This window comes from Chanodichthys erythropterus, chromosome 11 (assembly GCF_024489055.1).
Source record: "Chanodichthys erythropterus isolate Z2021 chromosome 11, ASM2448905v1, whole genome shotgun sequence".
In the NCBI taxonomy this organism is placed as follows: Eukaryota; Metazoa; Chordata; class Actinopteri; order Cypriniformes; family Xenocyprididae; genus Chanodichthys; species Chanodichthys erythropterus.
The window spans coordinates 9,392,968-9,416,909 of record NC_090231.1 but is presented as its reverse complement, the minus strand read 5'-3'; the positions used below and the strand labels follow the sequence as shown (position 1 = coordinate 9,416,909).

At 40.7% G+C, this 23,942-nt stretch overlaps 1 protein-coding gene across 1 annotated transcript in view; it reads right to left on the bottom strand.

The window, feature by feature from the left end:
* Positions 1 to 1,102: 1,102 nt before the first annotated feature.
* The window catches only part of si:dkey-183c6.7 (urea transporter 2), a 38,652-nt gene continuing 15,812 nt past the window's right edge, over positions 1,103 to 23,942 (bottom strand). Inside the window, exons 6-8 of the mRNA XM_067401885.1 lie at positions 1,519 to 1,650; positions 1,389 to 1,438; positions 1,103 to 1,279 (exon numbers count right to left, since the gene is read on the bottom strand). Coding sequence (XP_067257986.1) covers positions 1,103 to 1,279; positions 1,389 to 1,438; positions 1,519 to 1,650 — 359 coding nt within the window. The remainder of the gene's footprint in view (positions 1,280 to 1,388; positions 1,439 to 1,518; positions 1,651 to 23,942) is intronic.

Below are 23,942 nucleotides of genomic sequence, written 5' to 3'. Positions count from 1 at the left end.
GCTAGTTAGAGTTTTTTGTGAATTCTTTGTTAGACTAAAAGGTTTCTTCCACAGTCTGTTGAATGTGCATCCTCAAGTAGCTCAATGTGTAAAGCCAGTTATCTGAAGAGCCCTGTATCTGAAGTTAGTGGGTTCGAATCCCAGGTGGAGCGGTTTTATAAAATAGTGTGTTTTGATTCCTTTACTGCCTCTTGGATTAGAAATAAATGCTTTTTGTTTCATGCTGTGTTCATTTTCATCTAAGCTTATGTACATTCTTAGTTCATTCTTGCCCGTAATTCTGAGCCAGCTGTTTCATGTTTGTTCATTTTCTGCTGTTTTTCCTCTTCCTGCTCTGTATTGCACTACAGCATGATGAGCTGCAGAATGATCTAAAGTGCAGCTTTATAAGAATTCTTCATTTTGAGTTCATTTTCACATGAACTAATAAACTTCGGCAGGTGTGGAAACATTCACTTGCACAGTGGTGCAATGAGATGAGAAATGGACCTTGGACCCGGAGGTTGTGGGTTCGAATCCCGTGTGGGGTTCCTTTATACAATTGTGTGTAATGAGTCATTTTGATACCTTTTTTATCCAAATAAGGATTGTGCTAATCTTTATTCCTCTTCAATGAGATACAAGTATTTTAGTTCATTCCGTGTTCGTTCTCTGAACTTCTATTGATTTTCATTTCATTTCCACCTGTCCTTCTGAACCAGATGTTTTGCATGTACATTCAATTTCTGCTGTTTTTGATCTTCCTGCTCCGTATTGCGCTACTGCCCCTACTGGGGCTTGGCCCCGAATTGCTGCTTGCAGCTATATTTATTATTATTATTATTATCATAATCAATGTTGAAAATAGGTGCGCTGCTTAATATTTATGTGAAAACCATGATACATTTTTTCAGTATTTTTGATGAATATACATTTATTTGAAATAAAAACATTTTGTAACATTATAAAAGTCTTTAATGTCACTTTTGATAAATTGAATGCATCCATGCTGTATAAAATAAATTTGCAGTATTTTTTAATGTATTTATTTATTTATTTTTTTAAATAATCTGCTGTCACAGTGGTATTTTTACTCAATAGGGTATATGAATTTATGTAAACACTATACATCAGTTGTATTCGTATTGGCCACAGACCATTGCTTGTGTGAGCGCAAGTTAAGTTCTGGTGAGGTTACTTTTTCAGTAGGGATTCTGTATTCTTTGAAGTTTTCCCCTGTCAGCAACAGCACAAGAGTGCCTGTTAAAGTTGCAGCCCAACTGCATGCTGGGAGACCCACCTGCACAGGTGAACGGATACAAACACTGGTTAAATATGAAACCCAAAGGATTTTCTCAGCAGAGTGCATGTGTGTGTGTATGTGTGTGTGTGTATGTGTCTTTACTCACAACTCCTAGCAGGTTGCTCAAGGCAATGTCTGTGTAAGCTGAAAGTAAGGCTGCAGAATAGAAGGAATATATAATTTAGTTGCAGAAAAAGAAAACAACACTACAAAGAATGTATCTGTGCATTACTCACCATTTGCAATAGATAAGAGATGGGTTCTCCAACTAAATATGAAAAATGCCCCCACGATCATGCTACCCAGAGCACCATTAAACCCCGAGAGGCCAGAGTACAGAAAGCTGTACTGCACTGACATAGACATACCTGCAGAGGGCATAAGAGAGAGAGACCCTAAGTCCAGTTATTGACCATGGGTGCGTTTCAACCAGCTCCCTAGCTTCCTAGGATGTGAATCAGCATAACACAAATTTGGGCATTAAGGACCCTGTTTTTTTATTGTTTTTATTCATGTCCAATAACATAAGAACATTGTCAAGGAATTACAAACAAATACAAGAGAAAAAAAACAAGAAATATACAAAAACCTTTCATGCATGATGTCCACATTTGTGGACAGTTTATTTAAAGGTGCTCTAAGCGATGTCACAAATTTTTTGCCTGTCCCCTGAACACACTGTAAAAAAACGCGGTCTCTGTAGTCGCCACAAGCTCCAAAAACGGCAATAAAAACAAACTGGTGCAGCCTGGACCACGAATCATAATAAACATGCTCCAGCCAATAACCGACAACAATGATTTTAAATGCGCGTTCATGACTGTTTCAGGAAGCACGGAGGGGAGGGGGAGGAGGAGGAGGGAGGGTCTAGCTAGCCTCTGTTTTGTTTGACAACACTTCGAACGTCAACAGGAAGTTACTCCATCCAGGATTGCTTCGAGCACCTTTAACTCCCATTTAGGGTTCATTTATAATGGTAATTTTCTCCAAACCACTTGAGGGCAGTGTCAGTATATTAACAGCAATATTCTAACAGTGGCTACTATCTTGCATTCCAAATATTCATTGCTTGATGACATCATTAATCCAAGATGGCAGACAGCGATAGCCATGTGCTAAATGCCCCAGGCATATCTGTGAAAAACTTGTAAGGAGGTCAATTGAGGTAAAAATAATAAATAAAAAATTGTATGTACAGTAAGTATGTTGAATATGTTAGTATTTTATAAACTAAAATTTAGAGTAAAATGTAGTTTTTATACACCAAAAACCAACTGTCCACGTATGTGAAATTGCATAAAGTCTGATTTCTGTAACCTGCTAGTATATCTATTCTATTTTTTTCAAAGATGTTATGAATTGTCTTATATTTCAATAAAACAGACATTTAACAAAAATATCAACATAAATAAAATTAAAAAATGACATATTACGGCATTAAATGGCAACTTTACACATACGTATGGAGACAAATTTGCATTTTGCCTTCCAAACAGGGACAGCACAGGTCAAGGACAAATACAGATATCATATAATAAGTTGTTACAGTCAGCAGTGAATGTTTTCCATGATTTGTCCATATTGCTACTAGGTTTCCGCATATATGTAACTACCGTTATAGTTCCTACAATATGTGTTTTATTATTATTATATTGTAATATTATTGTTTTTAATAACTGAGCTGATACACATAGTATAACATACCATAAAAAAACACAATATTCCATATTATCAGTTGTGGCTTTATGCCCCATTTTATTCCTTTGATGCATGGCGTCCAGCCGTCCACATATGTAGACAGTTAAATAATTTTTAAATAAAACTGAATTTTGTAAAAAATTTTACCATCTTATTAAAGTAATAAAAAGAATCTTAAAATAATTTATTTCATAATTCATGCATGAAAGAACATCCTTTAAAGGGTTAGTTCACCCAAAAATGAAAATTATGTCATTAATTACTCACACTCATGTCTTTCCAAATCCGTAAGACTTTTGTTCATCTTCAGAACGCAAATTATGATATTTTTGACAAAATCCCTCCATAGAAGGACATATCCCACAAGGGAACATAGGCTGCATCCGAAAACTTACAAATGCTGCCTTTGGAGGGCGCATTCCAAGGTAGGAAGGCATCAAGGTACGTCCGAATCCAGTGTTAGCTTTACTTCCTGTCTCCTGAGATATCTCCATCTGATCGATTTTTGAAGGCAGCATAGATGTATCCTTCGCTGCCTTTGATATCCCACAATCCTATGCGTTCCATTCGGTAACAGTTGAGCTACCAGTTTTTTTTTTACTTTTGCATTATTACTGTTGTATTGTATTAATTAAATATTGTTTAGTTCTCAGCCTCATAGTCAAGCTCCGCTATCAGCTGATTTGCAAATTCCAACCCCACCCATATCAGCTGATCCGATTTCTATGGACTCTATTAGCAACTCTAAAATAAGGCGCATTACTTAAATGCATTTTCCGTCTCTCTGCTTGCTTGGCTGCTTTCACTGCAAGCTGCTTGCAACCCAGCTCCTCCTTATACTTGTGTTTAACTTAATCAGTGTCATTCTGTTGTCATTGATGTATGCGCTGTTCTCAATAGGGGGATTTTTGAGCTGCTCTCCCAGTAAAAAAAAATGGTAGGTTGTCCCCAGAAGCTGCTGCTGTTCCCGGTCATGAAAAGCTCATTAAAAGGAGCCATGCCACCAAATATAACTTTAGCTAAATATGCCAATAAAAAATTTACTAAACTTTGTCTCTTGTAATTTTTGACTTAAGTGGTCCTGACTGAACTGTATTTTTCTACAGGTGCTGGTCATATAATTAGAATATCATCAAAAAGTTGATTTATTTCACTAATTCCATTCAAAAAGTGAAACTAGTATATTATATTCATTCATTACACACAGACTGATATATTTCAAATGTTTATTTCTTTTAATTTTGATGATTATAACTGACAAATAAGGAAAATCCCAAATTCAGTATCAAAGGCCTTTAAATGGTCTCTCAGTCTAGTTCTGTAGGCTACACAATCATGGGGAAGACTGCTGACTTGACAGTTGTCCAAAAGACGACCATTGACACCTTGCACAAGGAGGGCAAGACACAAAAGGTCATTGCAAAAGAGCCTGGCTGTTCACAGAGCTCTGTGTCCAAGCACATTAATAGAGAGGCGAAGGGAAGGACAAGATGTGGTAGAAAAAAAGTGTACAAGCAATAGTGATAACCACACCCTGGAGAGGATTGTGAAACAAAACCCATTCAAAAATGTGGGGGAGATTCACAAAGAGTGGACTGCAGCTGGAGTCAGTGCTTCAAGAACCACTACGCACAGACGTATGCAAGACATGGGTTTCAGCTGTCGCAGTCCTTGTGTCAAGCCACTCTTGAACAACAGACAGCGTCAGAAGCATCTCGCCTGGGCTAAAGACAAAAAGGACTGGACTGCTGCTGAGTGGTCCAAAGTTATGTTCTCTGATGAAAGTAAATTTTGCATTTCCTTTGGAAATCAGGGTCCCAGAGTCTGGAGGAAGAGAGGAGAGGCACACAGTCCATGTTGCTTGAGGTCCAGTGTAAAGTTTCCACGGTCAGTGATGGTTTGGGGTGCCATGTCATCTGCTGGTGTTGGTCCACTGTGTTTTCTGAGGTCCAAGGTCAACGCAGCCGTATACCAGGAAGTTTTAGAGCACTTCATGCTTCCTGCTGCTGACCAACTTTATGGAGATGCAGATTTTGAATGCAGATTCATTTTCCAACAGGACTTGGCACCTGCACACAGTGCCAAAGCTACCAGTACCTGGTTTAAGGACCACGGTATCCCTGTTCTTAATGGGCCAGCAAACTCACCTGACCTTAACCCCATAGAAAATCTATGGGGTATTGTGAAGAGGAAGATGCGATATGCCAGACCCAACAATGCAGAAGAGCTGAAGGCCACTATCAGAGCAACCTGGGCTCTCATAACACCTGAGCAGTGCCACAGACTGATCGACTCCATGCCACACTGCATTGCTGCAGTAATTCAGACAAAAGGAGCCCAAACTAAGTATTGAGTGCTGTACATGCTCATACTTTTCATGTTCATACTTTTCAGTTGGCCAAGATTTCTAAAAATCCTTTCTTTGTATTGATCTTAAGTAATATTCTAATTTTCTGAGATACTGAATTTGGGATTTTCCTTAGTTGTCAGTTATAATCATCAAAATTAAAAGAAATAAACATTTGAAATATATCAGTTTGTGTGTAATGAATGAATATAATATACAAGTATGGAATTAGTGAAATAAATCAACTTTTTGATGATATTCTAATTATATGACCAGCACCTGTATATTGTTGTCACATTACCTCATAACATTGCAATTATACATTGGGCTCCACAAATATTGGCACCCTTGGTAAACATGAGCAAAACTGACTGTGAAAATTTGTTTTTGAAATTTCTCCACTTAGTCTTTAATTAAAAATATTCACAAACATTTAACCTTTAATTAAAGTCAAACAATTGAATGAAAAAGATTATCACATTTTTTTTTTTTAAATCTATGTATTCCACAATTGTTGACATCCCTTCATTTAATACTTTGTGCAACCTCTCTTAGCCAAGATAACAGCTCCTGATCTTCTCCTATAATGTGTAATAAGTTTGATGGACATATTGCAAGAGATCAGAATCAGAAAGAGCTTAATTGCCAAGTGTGCTTGCACACACAAAGAATTTTTCTTGGTACTGAAGCTTGTACTTGTACTTGGTGATGTTCCTCAGGCCTGTCTAGACTGATGCCAGATTGTTGATTGACAACTGTTTTTTCAGCTTTTCAGCTCTTCTTTTAGCCTCTTTTTTTAAGGAGTTTATAATATTGTGTATATCCTAACTAATTAAATCCTAAACCTTCCCAAACAAATTGCGGTTATATAGGTGAGGTGTGATTTTTTTGGAGAAGGTTTTGGAGACTTTCTGACCCCAAGGCCCAACTAGCATCTGCAGTTCTCCAACTTTGATCCCTACAGTTTGTTTGGCGACTCAAACCATCCTCCTCAGTGTGTGTTGGTCCAATATAGATACACATCCTTTTCCAGTATACTGTTACCATCTCCAATTGATTTAAACTTCTTAATTATTACCTAGACAGTGAAAAAGAGTATTCCAAGAAAAAAGTAAAATTATATATATATATATATATATATATATATATATATATATATATATATATATATATATATATATATATATATATATATATATAATATATATAATCTCACAGCCATTTCTTGATTTGTGCAGCTCCACAAACTTTTGTCACACATTATTACTGTATTCTCAGGTCTTTCCTATAGTCATGGATGACTATAGGAATTTGGCCTGTTTCACTTCACATTTAGAGCCCAGTGAACAGAGTGTTATGACTTATCACTTATGTGTTCCTGATCACTAAGGTGAACTTAAAAATATACCATATAAATGGATATATATAACATACGTTTTGATTTAAAAAAAATAAATAATAGGCTATTTGATATCTGGTGTACAGTACACTAAGGCATATAAGTGGACTTGGGTTTGTGTTTGTAGTTCTGTTTCTTGATCTGAAGGTGGCAGTGTATTTTTAGTCTATAGTTGCTGCCCCTATGTTCCTGTCCAAGCTTTCAGACTTCACTAACCGCCCACCATTCCCTAGAGTTTTCTTTTACCGTAGCACATCTTTCTTCCTCTCTCTAATGCTATCTCTCTCTTTCTGCATTTCTCTGCAGAAAGGTCTTATTTACAGTAAGCCTATTTGATATTTTATATATTTGCAAGACCACATGCTCACATTTGATAACCTTTTTGGCTATTTAAACAGGCAAGGCTTTGGAATATATATTTATATTACTCAGCAACAATCCACATACTGAGCAAGAAAGCTCTGACCCTGATTCTGACAGACAGAAGATTAATAAAACAGTTCTGTCATTCAACAGTTAACCTTCAGAGAAAGCTGTGTTCACCTTCGCCTCAATTTAGTTTTATTTGTGCAGCTGCCTTCATGGAATGGCTCTCAGAAGCTCTTGCTCTCTCAGAAACCAAAATTTGTTTATTTGATCATTCTGTCTGTCTGTCTAACTTGGATGTTTAAAATTGCTATGAAATTGAGGTTTTGAATTTAGACCGACAGTCCAACAGTTACAAAATATACATTGTCATTCAACACCAAACTTGAACACCATTACAGTGTGCTATGACACATTAATGCTATGACATTACAGTTATTTTAAATTGTAATAATATTTCACAGTATTACTGTTTTTACTGTATTTCAAATAAATGCAAGCAGCCTGAATGAGCATAAGAGTCAAAAACATAAAAAATGTTACAGACCCAAAACATATGAATTGTAGTGTATATAAAATTAATAGAAAATGCCTGTGTTCAGGACCTGTGGTTTAGTTCCTGTTAACCTTTGTTTGTTATTCACTTTCACCTGGGGAGTATTCCAGAAAGCAAGGTTATCTTACTGTCAAACATACAATCTTGTAGGGCTGGGCGATATATCGAATGCTTTTGTCACGCGCATAAAGCCTGTTTCCTGATTACCGCTAAATCGCCATCACCTGCTTTCAAATGGAGCGGCATTTAATAGACAGAGCCGTAGTTCACTGACAAGCTATGCAATATCGCGTTCATATCGCAGATAAATCGCCTTCGATAATGAGTGTGATATTGCGTGGCTTGTCAGTGAACTACGGCTCTGTTTATTAAATGCCGCTCCATTTGAAAGCAGGTGATGGCGATTTAGCGGTAATCAGGGAACCGGCTTTACTGACGAAATGTGCGTGACAATCGCATGCGATATATCGCCCAGCCCTTCAATCTTGGTTGATTAACCAAAACCTTGCTTTGAGGTATGCTGGTTCCAAAAATGCATCTGGGAGTTAGTTCAGCCAACCCAGAGTATCTGTACTCTCTCCTTCTTAAACACATTCAAAGAGATTGACAGAGTTTGACAGAGATTGCAGAGTTGTTTGGAACAATTGAGAGCTCTATGTAACACGTGACCACAAGATCAAAGCATGTCGCAACTCTATTTTTCAACGGCTCTGATTAGATCCATTTTGTACAATGTGGTTTGTAATGATCTTATAACATTGCCAGAATCGCACAGTCTGTAGCAGGGATTAGTAATCCTAAAGACATTGATTAGCTTGTTCAGGGGGATATTCCAGAAAGCAAGGTTCCCTTTTGATGCAGTTGCACAGACAAAAGGCATTTCAGCCCGGCAAAAAAGGGCGGGGTTGACTGCCTATTTAAGACATACAGAAAAGCCATCAGTCATAATGTTTCTCCTTCACACAAAGATCATCTCGCTGCTCCAAAGAAGACTGCGGTCACCCTTCTCGTCTCTTCTCACTGTAGAAACGAGCCTCGCAACAGAAACACAACACTTCAACAAGCAAGCTGATTCTGTGATCTCCAAAAAAGTGAATTTAAGAGCAAAGGGTTAGTCCTGCTGAGGCTGGATCACCCTCAAACAGTGCTGGCCTTCCAGCCCCCCTTTCAGCTCAGGGTGCTGTTTGTTGCTTGACATTTCAAGCTTTCTATAGATATATTTCTCGTCTGCGAGGCAAACATACGCTGAATTTTGGTTCATGTTTGTTACGTGCTCAAGTTCACTGAGACCGAGACGGCAGAAAGCGCATCCTGATTGTTTTCATTATTTTACAAAAGCCCAATGTTTTGCTGTTAATGTGAATTTACAGAAATAATAGTGGACCCTTTACAGTTTACATTACTCTTATTTATATGACTAAAATGATGGAGTATTTTAAGTTAAATGTAAGTGATTGCACCAGCGCTTGTATGTCATGCAGTAAGTGCCCTCTCAGCAAAAGCTTGGATATGCACCTAATAATAGCACACATTTATCTAGGACTAGGCTAACATTAGGCCAAGCGGACTTGTAGAGTTGATACTACTTACATCTTTCAAGTGATAAGCCTGAGATCTGAGGTCGATGAATGATTGGCGAATGTTTGGATTTCCTGCCGTTAAAGATCTCTCCCTCACGGACTGACTTCGCCAATTCCTGTGGAGTTTTTTCTGCGACTAACCTACTAATAAAATCTTAGTCGACCAAACCTTTTCTAGTCGACTATTAGGGGGCACCCCTACCCACATCATAGACCTTTCTTGAGATTCACATTCGAGGGGGTGGCATACCAGTATACAGTCCTACCATTTGGACTCTCTCTAGCTCCGCATACTTATACAAACTTATACAGCTCTTTCCCCTCTGAGGCAGATGGGAATCGGCGTACTTAACTACCTTGAGGGATGGCTGCATTTAGCCCATTCTAGACAGGAGCTATGTGCCCACAGTTCCCTGTTCCTCAGTCATCTGGAGAACCTGGTATTCAGAGTCAACTTTGGCAAGAGCTGACTACTTCCCAGCCAACGAATTTCGTTCCTGTGGGTGGTTTTCGATACAGCTTTAATGCAGGCTTGGCTCTCACAAGATGTCCTGAAAATCAGGAGCAAGGCAGCCTTGTTCAAGGTGGAGGTTCTTCTCCCCCTCAAGAGGTTTCAAAAGCTGCTAGGCCTGATGGTTCCAGCTTCCTCAGTAGTTCCGCTGAGAATATTCCATATGCGACCACAGCTTTGGCTAAAAGGCCGTGTCCCATGCATGGTGAATGCATGACGCATGGGCCAACACTCTCTCAGGATGATCCACGGCTGTGTCAAGGCCTTGGTCCCTTGGAAGTCTTCCTTCTTCTATCAGAACAGGTTAACGCTGGGCTCTGTTTCCAGGAGGAAAGTGGTCATGACGAACGCCTCCAAGACGGGCTGGGGCGCCCTGTGTGATGGCAGAATTGCGTTCGGCTCATGGGCGACTCCCTTGATGAAGTGGCACCATCTAGAAACCATCTAGAAATGATGATGGTCATTCTGGCCTTCAAGGAGTTCCTGACGGAACTCAGGGGTCATCACGTCCTGGTCCGCTTGGACAACAGGATGGTGGTTGCCTTTATAAACCACCAAGGAGGTATCAGGTCTCACCCTTTACACAGACTGGCAGACTGTCTTCTCCTATGTGCATAGCAAAACCTCCGCTCATTGAGGGCGGTTCACGTGCCGGGTTCAATGAACGTAGGAGTGGAGATGCTATCATGCAGTGGACTCCCACCGGGGGGTAGGAGACTCCACCCTTAGACTGTGAATGCAATATGGCGCACCTTCGATCAAGCAGTTTTTGCCCAGAACAGAACCATATCGCCAATACAAACTCTATGCAATTATCAATCATATTTGACGATAGAGGTCCTGACAGAAATACTGAAACCTCATTGAATAACACCATTGTTCTACAACGGCCAATGGTGTTCATGCACGTGAAATAGGGATGGGCTCGCTCCCTATTTAAGGCAGTGCTGAGCAACTTTGTCTCAGAATCTTGAGACTAGTAGGGTAGTAGAGTTCATGGCATGAAACGCAATGTCTCATTCCCTCATCTCAGGGAACTGAGGTTACGTTTAGTAACCCGTAACTTTCGATTTCAGTCACTTTGACATTGCGTCGGAATCTGCTGCTTTGGGGAATGTATAAAATCCCGTTGTGACACTGTGAAGGGTTGCTTAGCATAAACCAAGCCAATGGCCCATTTGAAGTGCTTCACAAACAGAGACAGTTTAGTTTGTTCAAGTTGCACAAGCAGGACATATCTTTAAAGTTCCCATGAACCGAAAGTTGCAACTGATTTTACTTCAGTGTTGTGACATATTTCCAAGTGAAAAGGAATATTGAATTAGAGAGTGGGGTTTTATTTTAGTGCACCTCCTCTCCATCACTCACAGACTGATGGTTGGAGAGGAGTAGTTAAGGATATTCAACCCAAGCCGTCAAACTGATGCATTAAATATTTTAAATGCATTCTTTGCATGAAAGATTATCCCAGCAAACGCATTTTTTCTGTGTATTAACTTGCATGGATTAATTATTCACCACAAAACTAAAAATGTGCGCTAAAAATGTAAATAGGGTCAATTTTGATTTCATGACGACTTTAACGATAGTTACGTCCCACTAATACAAAAGACCCATACTGATGGGCCCTACTGGGACTACTTGTACCTGATTGCCTCGTATTTAAGGAAACATCACATTTAGCTGAAATAAGTTGTACTGCAGACCATTATTACATGCGTCTCCTGTGTTTTCTACGTCTTCATGTTTGGATTATGTTTGTGTGTCTATTGAATAAAGACTGCTTGGTATAACAGATCCTCAACTCTCCTTCTTCCTGCATCACCATGACAGATAATGATGTTAAAACATTCATAAAGCTAAGCACTCCTGTTCATTGACCATTTAAATTTAAGAAAAATTTAAGAAAAAGAAAAAATGGCTTTGTATGCAGGGGCACTGAAAGGAAAATGAGCTCTTACTGCAATAAATTTGACCGCATCTTCCTGACTGCACTTTTGGGACTCTTTATGTTCTGCTGTTTTGTAGTGAAGGACTCTTCAATATAGGATGCCAATAAAAGAGCTCTGAGATGAAAACCTAGCAGCAGCAGCAGGAAGGACACACCCAGAATTCTCTCTATCTCTTTCCCATCTGAACAGCACAGCAATGTGACCCAGGAGGGTAATACCGTCTGTTCACTCTTTCTTTCTCCCTCTCACATATTTGTTTCATTCCTATAAATGAATGTTTTTATGTGTCATATGAATCAGTTTGCATGGTTGCACGTTCTCACACAAGGAGCCTGTTAACAGATTTCCAGATTTCAAGCTCTTGCAAATTGGTAAACATCCGTAGACGACTTGCTAATTGTAAAACAGATTGTGTTATGTGGAAAATTCCTATTTTCTGTGGTGTTTCATGATTAGCGTCACTAAAATAGATTGCGATCTGGTGTTTTCATAACTCATTTTCTCTCTCTGATGCAGTTATAATGCTTACAATACATTGATAAATGCCATCTATGCAATTATATTACCTAAATTCAACATCTGTGACCCAGAATGGACTCATTTTATTCCTGCTTTCCCTATTACCATGGTTACGAGTTCCTGTTTGTGCATAAGTGGGGGATCATCAGTTGTAAACCACATGCTAACTTCACTGGGTTTATACTTGAGTCATGTAGAGAGGACAGCATAAACAGCCTGTCTGCTAAACACCAGATCTCATTATCAGTGGACCACAGTTCATGCAGCATAACAAGGTTAGGGGTCCCTATACTTCGATTTAGTGAAATCTTTAGACAAACAAATATATAAACTACCTTTAGTACTACTGCACTTTCTTATGACTCTTCCTGCAATGAAACTAAACCACTACTACAACAAAAATTTGTTTGGTGTAGAAGGTCTTGACAGCTAATTTAATTTGTTGTACCTTTTATATTAGACTCGATAGTGTAAGGCAGGAAGGAAGTGACATCACATACTGTATGATAAATCACACCACATCATTTCCTCTAATAGCGGAAAGTTTGATCAAGTCTGCTGCTAATAGCATCATTCTATTCTGTGAAGCCAAAGTCATTTCTTAATGTTCTTGGTCTAATTATGATTGATTTTTTCAGGGCTCGTAAAAAAAATAAATAAATAAATAAATAAAAAATGGACAGTTGAAAGCTGGGCATGATGTGAGCCTTAATAAAATAACAGAAATTTGACTAACAACAAACTGAATGAGGACTACTTCAAAATAAATAAAATGTTTCAAAATGTAAACCACAAAATGTACAAAATATATCGATATCACAATTAAATCTGTTTACGTGATAATAATTACTAGGGCAATATTTATAAATGAGTTTAAAAGAAATTTCTTTGATTTTATTTTATTTGTGATTAAATATTTATGAGGAAGATTTTAGATTTTACTCCACAACAGATCATCAATACAACTATCCAAAATGATATAATAGCAGGACTGGAAACAATATCCCTTTAAAGTAAAGCCCGAACATGATGATTATTATTCTTAATAGGGGAAAGAGAGAAACAGATACGACTAACTTCAGTATCAGCAGGATCCAACAAGTAGATGGAGCTGAGGGCAGGTATTTTTAAGAAGCATTTTCAGACCAGAAGGAAAAGCATCCATAACCACAGCATAAACTTTAGAAGTGACTGGAATATTATATTTAGAGAGAAGTTCAAAAGAGGTCAACATAGTCCTATGAAAGTTGGCTGACAAAAACTATATCATTACAAAACCAATTTTTCAAGAAAGAGTGCCAGTTCCGTTTTTTTCCATAAGTAGAATAGGGAAAGCGTAGGACATACAACGTAAGCTTTTTGAAGAATACGGAAAGCAGAAGCACGTGCAAGGTGATTGTTTGTGTTTATAAAGCATATACAGTTTTTTTTTTAAAATGACCAATCGTTTCACTAGATAAGACCCTTATTCCTCATCTGGTATCATTTAAAGCCCTTTAAAGCTGCACTGAAACTGTCATTTTGACATTCAACCGTTTGGTGCCCATTGAAGTCCACTATAAGGAGAATAATCCTGGAATGTTTTCATCAAAAACCTTAATTTATTTTCAAGAAAGAAAGACATGAACATCTTGGATGACATGGGGGTGAGTAAATTATCAGGAAAATTTTATTTGAAAGTGGACTAATCCTTTAAACACGTTAAATTATTTTCTAATTGAAAGAAACATGCCGAATTCTGTTCACCCTTTTTTAACCATCTAAAGGCCCCCTCTGACTTCCTTTTATAAATATCATCTAAGTGTAAATAATTCAAGACATTCACTATCTGAAGAATTAGGAGGAGATATGTGAGTGAAATCCATAATTTTAGAAATGATTGTCTCCTCTTCAAGTGTTTTAACTTCAGAAAGTGTTTTAACTTCATTTTCAATGAAATTTACTAACTTCGAATTTAAATAATTACTAATTAATAGTTCCCTATCAGTCAGTCACATTCAACGTTACATCAGAACTGAACTGACGAATTGGGATCTTGCCCGAGAGCCAAATCACCTTAGAATGTAAACAAAACAAACCAATGCAAGCGCTCGGCTGCAGCCAGCTCAGCCGCAGGAAGACAAAGACTCAGTCAGTGCTGAACTGCTTTAACTTGTTCAAGGGCAGGACAGTGGTTCCACCGAAACTATTTCAGAGGCTCCTGGGGCACATGGCATCCACATCCTTCAGCACTGCTTACATGGGCGAGTCCCGAGATGGGCATGGCACCGTGGCTCACGCCGGGTGCCGATCATGCTGGCCTGTCACTAGACTTTCAGCCCATGGTCAGACCTTGCTTTTCTACAGGCAGGAGTTCCCCTAGAACAAGTGTCCAGGCATATTATTGTCTCAACAGATGCCTCCACCACTGGCTGGGGTGCCATGTGCAATGGGCATGCTGTCTTGGGCTCCTGGACAGCAACTCGACTGCAGTGGCACGTCAATAGCCTCGAGTCTAGCAGAGTCTAGATTGCTGTACAGGGCAAGCATGTGCTAGTCCAGATGTATGACACTGCGGCCATTGCATACATTAAGCAACAGGGGGGTCTACACTCCCTTCGCATTTTGCAACTCACCCACCATCTCCTCCTCTGGAGTCAGAAGAATCTGAGGCCGCTTCTTGCCATCTACATTCCGGGCAAGCTCAATCGTGCAGCCGACGAGCTCTCACGACAGCCCATGCTCCCAGGAGAATGGAGACTCCATCCCCAGCTGGTCCAGCTGATTTGGAGATGCTTTGAAGCCACACAGGTAGACCCGTGTGCCTCTCCGGACACGTCTCACTGCCAGTTGTTTTACTCCCTGACTGAAGGGATGCTTGGCACTGATGCGCTGGCACACAGCTGGTCCCAGGACCTGTGCAAGTATGCATTACCCCCATTGAGCCTGCTCGCAAAGACACTGTGCAAGGTCAGGGAGGACGAGGAGCAAGTCTTGGTAGGCCGTAGTGGCCCAACTGGACATGTTTCCCAGACCTGATGCTCCTCGCGATAGTTTTATTAAAACACCAGCCATACACTCAGACCCATGAGCAAGCCAAACATCATAACCCCATTTTGCTTTCCACTAATTTACATCTTGGGGAGCTGAATGAACTTCTTAAAAAAGAAACAAAAGTCAGATTTCTGCTGTTTTGCAAATAAAAACAAAGCCTTATGTTTAACATTTAACCTTAAATCCCTGACATTAAATGTAACACATGAGGAACAAAAGGAACAAGAACAATATGAGAAAAACTTTCATCTTCTTCTAAATGAAATAGAATGTGTAAGAACCCGGTAATTAAACTAAAATGTTAGGAGGGACAGAGGACCCAAAAGCGATGGCAGGAACAGAAATAGTTTATTAATAATGACAATGAAACACAGGCAGTCTGCCAAGCACCGGCTCTCAGGGTGAACACAGCTGGAGAACTTAAATAGTCCACATCAAACAAAGTGAAGAAAAGGGTCCCAAGCTTGTCAGAGGGCACACAGTGAATAGGTTACACAGTCCCGAGCCAGTAGACACAGCACCGCCGATGGCAGATGGCAAGGTGCCTCAAGCAGCAGGAAGACTGGGCAGAGAACAGGTATGACGTGCACGACTAGACAGTACAAACAAGATTGGGACTAACTAAGTCTAACAATACAGACAAACATATAAGAAAGTCTGGCAAGCATAAAGAGCCGAGTTACGTGCTAGAAATTACACAATAATCTGGAAAAGAGCTGAGAGAACAGCAGAGTAAAGTAGCAGAGAAAATTAGAGTAGAGAAAGAACAGGTGTGGAGATGATCAGCGCGAACGCTGATTGCAATAGCGAACAGCTGAGTCTAAGTAGCAGTAATGACAGGAGAAAGAGAAACAGGGAGAATATCAAACCCGACTCATGACATATAAATGTTATAATCAACATTGTCCAAAAATTAACTTGCATTAGACTAAGATCAGAAGGAAAATTATTCACACGTCACAAGGTGAGAAACACTTGTTCTAACAAGGGTGGACACATCTCTTTCCCATCGATGAATACATGCACAATGATAAAGAATGCTCTTCTTCCTTCCTTCCTTCCTTCCTTCCTTCCTTCCTTCCTTCCTTCCTTCCTTCCTTCCTTCCTTCCTTCCTTCCTTCCTAGCAGCTTCAACCAATGGCCACCTCTTCATCCTCAGCAACTTGTCTGCTTGAGACAGATCTTCTGTGAATCTCAACTTTTGATTCCTAAGATGTTCAGAGTTCTTGGCCTGCTGCCAGATCAGGTCACTCGTAGATCTTCTCTTGAAAAGAATGATCACTGGTCTTGGTCTACTGCTCTTTCAGCTTTCCCAGTTGATGCACAACACCTATGTCATCTTTGAAAGAAACGCTTGAATCAGGAACAACTGATACACAGATGCCAATGACTTTTTGCTTGATGTTTTCCACAGAATGTTCAGGAACTCCATACAGACGAATTCCACTCCATTCCTTCTCCACTGATAGCGTTCAGCTTCGTTAAGTCTTTGCTCAAGTTTGTGGATTATGGTGATGCTCAGGTTTGTTTAGGTTCTGTAGTTTTACAGCATTTCATATCTGTTTTCAAGCAGTTTACTTCTTCAAACACAGAGTCAATTGATTTCTTTAGGCCCTCAGTGCTTTCAGTGTTGCTGGTAATCATTTTTCGAGGTCGTCTGCAATTTCCTTAATTCTGGATGTCAATGCCGCAATGACCATTATCTTGCAATTCAGCCAGGGAAATTTCACCTTGAGATTTCTTTTGTTAAGGTTTCACAGGCATAAATAATGTACAATCTCAAGACTTGGGCTATCACACCGGGAGACTTTGGGATGTTTTTGGCCATATTGATGGTCTACCTTGATATGTGAAGCAGATCCATTACCAACAGCAATAGGAACATCAAATTCCATCTCTTCCATAAGCAACTTGGACGTAGAGTTCTAATTTTTCCCTTTGCGTTTCATCATGCTATCCTTAGCTTCCTTGTGCACCAGAGGGTTCAGTTAACGATTGCTAATTTAAGAAGAAATTAAACTAACTTAAATAAGTTACTGCACTCAAACAAAACAAAAAGATGATTTAATGCATATTCAATTGTTATTATGCATCCAGGTAAATTGTTAAAATATAGGGGATGGAAAGTAAAATTGGCTCAAATGCATGAACCTGCAACTCCACTGGCTGCCATCTTGGATCGCCGCTTCCCTCGCTAACTTCCCTCAATCTCCTTCACTCGGATGTACATCATTGCTTACGTTGCACGAGTGCCTACTACTGGGGGAACCCGGGGGAATGTGTTTAAATGGAACACCCTAAACCCTTGATCATTTGGAATGTGATATGGAGTTATATATTTTTTTTCCTTATAAATGTTTTTATGCAGGCCTGTATGTATGCTTGGGCTGTTAAAAAATTAAATATAAACAAACATTAAATATTAATATATTCATTATTTATATTAAATATAAAATATAAAATAAATACACAAACGAAAATGACGATTAAGGAATAATTGACGACGGGCCGTTGTATTATTACAAAACTAAAGAACACCCGAGGTGGTAATGCGGCCACGACGTGAAGCGGAGTGTCCATTTGTAACGAAGCGGGACTCAGGTAGGGATCCAAATGCAAAGCTTTTATTAAAAGTGAGCGTGGTCGTACAGGCAGGGTCAGGCAGGAGCAAACAGGAATCACAAGGAACAGGCAGAATCGTGGTCAGAATACAGGCAATGGTAAAAGGCAGGCAGATATCAATCACGGAACAGGATAACTAGGCAAGGGTCAAAAAGGCAGGAACAGGAACAGACAGGGAAACAGGATAAACACAGGATAACACTTGAAATTGACACACAGGGTAATCAAGACTTCGCAAATAGGTAGTGTGTGTGTGAGTCTTTTATAGTCCAGTTAGTGTGCTAAGCTGTATGTGGCAACAGGTGATTAGTGTAGAGTGAACATTTGACTGGCAGGGAGAACTGTGGGAAATGTGGTCCGGGAACTGACAGGAACTGATGGTGATCGTGACATAACGCCCCCCTTCCGGAAGGCGTGTCCTCGCGACGTACATGGCACAGATAGGGAGGGGGGGTGGTTGCATTGGAGATGCAGACGGGAACGGATGCAGACGGGAGTCTCCAATAATCCAGGAACTCAGGCAGCCATGGCGGGTCATGTTTCACAGGCAGCCATGGCGGGTCAGGTGCCACGGGCAGCCAATGCAGGTCAGGAGTGCCAGGAATCCACGGCGGGTCAGGTGGCTCGGGCAGCCACGGCAGGTCAGGTGATTCAGGCAGCCACGGCAGGTCAGGTGGCTCAGGCAGCCATGGTAGGTCAGGTGGTTTGGGCAACCACGGCAGGTCAGGTGGCTTGGGCAGCCACGGCAGGTCAGGTGGCTTGGGCAGCCATGATGAGACAGAGTCCGTAGATGACCACGGCGGGTCAGAGTCCATAAACGGCCATAGTGGGTTATAGTCCATGGACGGCCATAACAGTTCGGAGGCCGTTGATGGCAGTGGCCGGGCAAGGTCCCCACCCACAAGTTCCCCACCCTCAGGTATACTGCCCCCCCAAAAAAGTTCCTGGGGGATTCAACGGAGGCCATGGCGGGTTCGTGGGCAAGGAGTTCAGGTGGTGCCGACAGGGCAAGGCACTTGGGTGACGCCGGCAGAGCAAGGAGCACGGGCGGCGCTGGCAGGGCAAGAAGCTTGGATGGCGCAGGCAGGGCAAGACGCTTGGGTAGCGCCGGCAGGGCAAGGCGCTTGGGAATCGCAAGAATGGCTTCTGGGCGTTGAAGGATGAAGGAAGCCTTCTTCCTCCTCTTACGTGGATGAGGCGGTGGCTCTATGTTCACCTCTTCTGTGGACGCTGCAGCGAGCTCATGGGCTGAAGCGGACTCTGGAGCGGACTCACAGGCTGGAGCGGATTCAGGAATGGACTCACTGGCTGGAGCGGGATCTGGAGAGGACTCAACGGCTGGAATGACCCCTTTGTTCACTGACACTGAAGGGGTGGCCATCTTGCCCATGGAAACTGGTGTAACGGCCATCTTGTCCAACGCATCCAGAGAGCTTGAGTACGTTGCAATCGGCGAACTTGAGTGCGTTGCAACCGGCAAACTTGAGTGCGTTGCAACCGGCCAACTTGAGTGCGTTGCAACCGGCGAACTAGAGTGCGTTGCAACCGGCGAACTAGAGTGCGTTGCAACCGGCGAACTAGAGTGCGTTGCAACCGGCGAGCTTGAGTGTGTTGCAATCGGTGAACATGAGTCCATAGCAACCGGCGAACTTGAGTGCGTAGCGACCAGCTGGCTTGAGTGCGAAGCGGCCGGCTCGTGCTGAAATCAGCGGTGGATCAGCCACACTGGAACGCAATCCTCTCCACTCTCAGACAGGACCAGTGACGTGACGTGACTCTGTAACGAAGCGGGACTCAGGTAGGGATCCACATGCAAAGCTTTTATTAAAAGTGAGCGTGGTTGTACAGGCAGGGTCAGGCAGGAGCAAACAGGAATCACAAGGAACAGGCAGAATCGTGGTCAGAATACAGGCAATGGTCAAAGGCAGGCAGATATCAATCACGGAACAGGATAACTAAGCAAGGGTCAAAAAGGCAGGAACAGGAACAGACAGGGAAACAGGATAAACACAGGATAACACTTGGAATTGACACACAGGTTAATCAAGACTTCGCAAATAGGTAGTATGTGTTTGAGTCTTTTATAGTCCAGTTAGTGTGCTAAGCTGTATGTGGCAACAGGTGATTGGTGTAGAGTGAACATGTGACTGGCAGGGAGAATTGTAGGAAATGTGGTCCGGGAACTGACAGGAACTGATGGTGATCGTGACACCATTACACCTCGGATGTGCATTATTTTTCAATAATTCAATGGCCCGGAGTCAATTATTCTGCTTGAACTGTGGTTGCCACACCTCAAAACATTGTTCAGACTGTGTATTTCAAGACCTTTGTCAGGTTTTTGTCCTTAAAAACAGTATCTCTACTAGCGAAAGTGTAAGTTTATCTGCTCCAAGAACAGCGCTGTTATTATCTCGCTAGTGAGAAATGTCAGGTAGAGTTTAAGTTGTTAAACTTTTGTACTGATAAAATCATCAGAGCAGCACTGACAGCATGTTTCTGTGTGTGTGTGTGTGTGTGTGTGTGTGTGTGTGTGTTTAGACCTAAATTCTGCTAACACCAATAATAAATGTCTTATAAATGAGTAGAAAATAAAACAGCTCATATAATATTTATTTTCAGCTCATGAAGTTGATGTTCAAAATTGGCTTGATCTTGATTGTGAAAAACTCTGAAAGAGCAATCTTGTAAAGGGAGTCTTTCACAGGCTTTTGTCTTGTAAAATGCAGATGTAATTTCACACTGTAGTAAGAGAGAAAATCTACACCAGGGAGAAAAGAGTGAATCATTATTCAATGAAAAAAGAGGAGGATGGGATGGTAAGATGAGTGGAGGGATGAGAGAGATATTGATTACAGGATGAGGGTGTTTAGCAAGAGTGTGTGTGAGGTACAGTCTTCAGATAATGGGTCTTTGGTAGCCTTACATTCAGGGTGGGATCATGGTTCCTGCAAGGCCCCTTGGCACATCCCCCCCTACACCCAAACCCATGCTGCGCATATAATCCTACTCTAAATGACAAGGACGATTTATTAAATTAGAAGACATGTTTTGTGTGCAATAAAAGCACAGTATGTAAGATTTTTGCATTACAATATCCAAAATCCACTAGCACAGTGTTATATATTTTGTTCATTTTACATTATTCCAAATGTTTCCAACAATGTTTAAATCCAGAGAATTTTGCAATTTAAATGATGTTTTATTAACAAAGTTTGGGAGGAGCAGGTTCAGATAATTAACCTAATTAGCACAGGTGGAGAACATTCAGTTAATCAACTCAACCAATGACAAGAGATATAAATACAGCAGACTTACCTCTGTTTATCAGCATCCCTCCTCCACTCTCAGAGGAACGCTGATTTCCACATGGTGTGTAAGGCATTAAAAGATCAGTCAAGTACTGAGGAGCCAGATCATACAAAGCCTTATATGTTAACATGAGGACTTTAAAATCAATATAATACCTGACAGGGAGCCAGTGCAAAGACTTCAAGACAGGGGTAATATGATCACCAGCCCTGACCCCAGACAGTACTCTAGCAGCCGAATTTTGTAAATATTGAAGTTTGTTGAGTAATGATTTAGATACTCCAACTAGAAGACCATTACAATAGTCCAGACGTGAAAAGACAAAAGAGTTTATCAACTTCTCAGCCACAGCAAAGGACAATATAGGATGTAAACGTGATATATTCCTGAGGTGGAAAAAAGGATGTCTTAACCGTATTCTGAACATAAAGGCCGGAACACACCAAGCCGACGGTCGGCCGTCGGGCAGTTTTTCTTCGTCGGCCGACTAAGTTTCCTAGGTGTGTTCCGCACCGTTGGGTGTAGTTGGTCCTCGTCGGCTTTGTTTCAGCCAATTCAACATGTTGAATCGGTGTTGGACCTCGTCGGCCCGTATGATCATTCTGATTGGCTGTTCAGTTACTGCTGCCTGCTGTTTCGGAAAGGCATTTCATATCACGCAGGCGCAGAACTGATGTTCTGCTTGGCCGTCGGCTGTTTAGCGTTGGTTTGGTGTGGCAGGGCAACTTTGGACACAGACGCTGCCGAAATGAGCCAACCCCGCAGTCTGCTTTCGTCGCCACTAGTTCGTCGGCGTCGGCTTGGTGTGTTCTGGCCTAAAGGCTCAAATGACAGCGAGGCATCAAAGATGACACCAAGATTTTTTAGTTTGCCTTGAAACTCCAAGGTGACACCATCAATAGACAAATTAAGAGAACCACCAGCATTTTGCAGTTGATGAGGAGAGCCTAAGAGCATAATGTCCATTTTAGAGCCATTTAAAGACTTTCTTGATCTCAGTGATACAGTTGGAAAGATGCACAATGTCCACATGTTGACCTGGTCTTGAATGGATATAAATCTGCGTATCATCTGCATAAAAATTATAATTAAGTTCTAGAGATCTAAGTAGTTGACCAAGTGGATAAATATACATACTAAACAGTAATGGACCCAATACTGACCCCTGTGGGACACCAGTATGTACAGAACCAACTTTGGATCTACAGCCACCCATAAAAACAAATTGACTGTGGTCAGTAAGATAGGACCCAAACCAGCCACGAACTGTCTCTGCAAACCAAATACAGTTTCCAGACGATTAAGTAATAATGCATGGTCAATAGTATCGAAGGCAGAACTAAGATCCAAGAGAATGAGAAGAGACAGGAGAGCCTGAGTCGGAAGCTACTTGCAAGTCATTAGTGACTTTAACCTGTGCTGTGCAGTTTCCGAAACCCAGATTGATGGGGCTCAAATAAATTATTTTCAATTAAGTGATTGTTCAGTTGGGCTGCAACCACACCCTCCAAGATTTTAGCCAGGAATGGAAGATTAGAAATTGGGCGATAATTTGAAAGAACGTTCACATCAGAATTTTGCTTTTGTAAAATGGGAGTGACTGCAGCAAGTAAAAAGATTCTTGAAAGTATCAGTACTGATACTTGAAAGTATCAGTATTGTATTGAAAAGAAAATAAGTGGTATCGCCCATCCCTAATGTGAACTTGTGAAACCAGAGTAACGTCCCTCCTTATTGCGTCGCCTGACACTGGTGTCATGTCCGTGTTATCCTCTTTTTCCACTTTTACTGCCACTCTGTTATTGTTTCACACAGTCGTCATGGACCACAATCATTCGTTATCGATTGCAGCATGTTCTGTCACCAAAGATAACTCTAAGAAATGTAAACAAATGGGTGAATCAACCCAAGAAGTGTTTTGGACACGAGTAGAAACAAAACGAGAATCAATATCGATGTGGCAAGTCTATATGGCAGTATAATTAAATACAGTATGTAGTGTGTGTTGTACATAAATAGTAAGTCAGCCTTTTTTGCAAACGCAGTGGGTACGTTCAAATGTACTTTTAGATTGTTTTGAACGTGTAAAACTGTGCTGTGTTACTCCACCATTAAATCTGACAAATAAAATGACATGTATGAGTATGTAATTTAGCATTAAACATTACGTTACTTGCGGCTAATTCATTAGAATGAAATAAAATCATGTGATCGAACATAACAGTTACAAAACTATTTCATTACCTCATCCATGAACAAGATTTGTGAGTCCCATCGGATTGATTTTTATCGGCAGTGGAGGTGAAGACGACAACTCTTATCATTCCACACTTCTTCACTGCATCATCAAGCTATGCCTTTGTTATTGTTTTGAATATGTGACCCCTAGCAGCAAAAATTACATACTGTGCCTTTAACAAATGAACTGGAAATGTCTTTTAAATTCTAATTCAATTACTCAGTTTGAACTGGGGTAGGATGCAAAAATTGCAATTCAAATTTATCGCCTGGATTCACAGACAAGGCTTAAGCCTTGTCCCAGACTAAAATGCATGTTTGAGCTGTTTTAACTGAAAGCAACTTGCACTAACATATCTTAAAGGTGCCATCGAAGGTTTTTTTTACAAGATGTAATATAAGTCTAAGGTGTCCCCTGAATGTGTCTGTGAAGATTCAGCTCAAAATACCCCATAGATTTTTTTTAATTAATTTGTTTAACTGCCTATTTTGGGGCATAATTAGAAATAAATGTTTTTAAAGCCCTT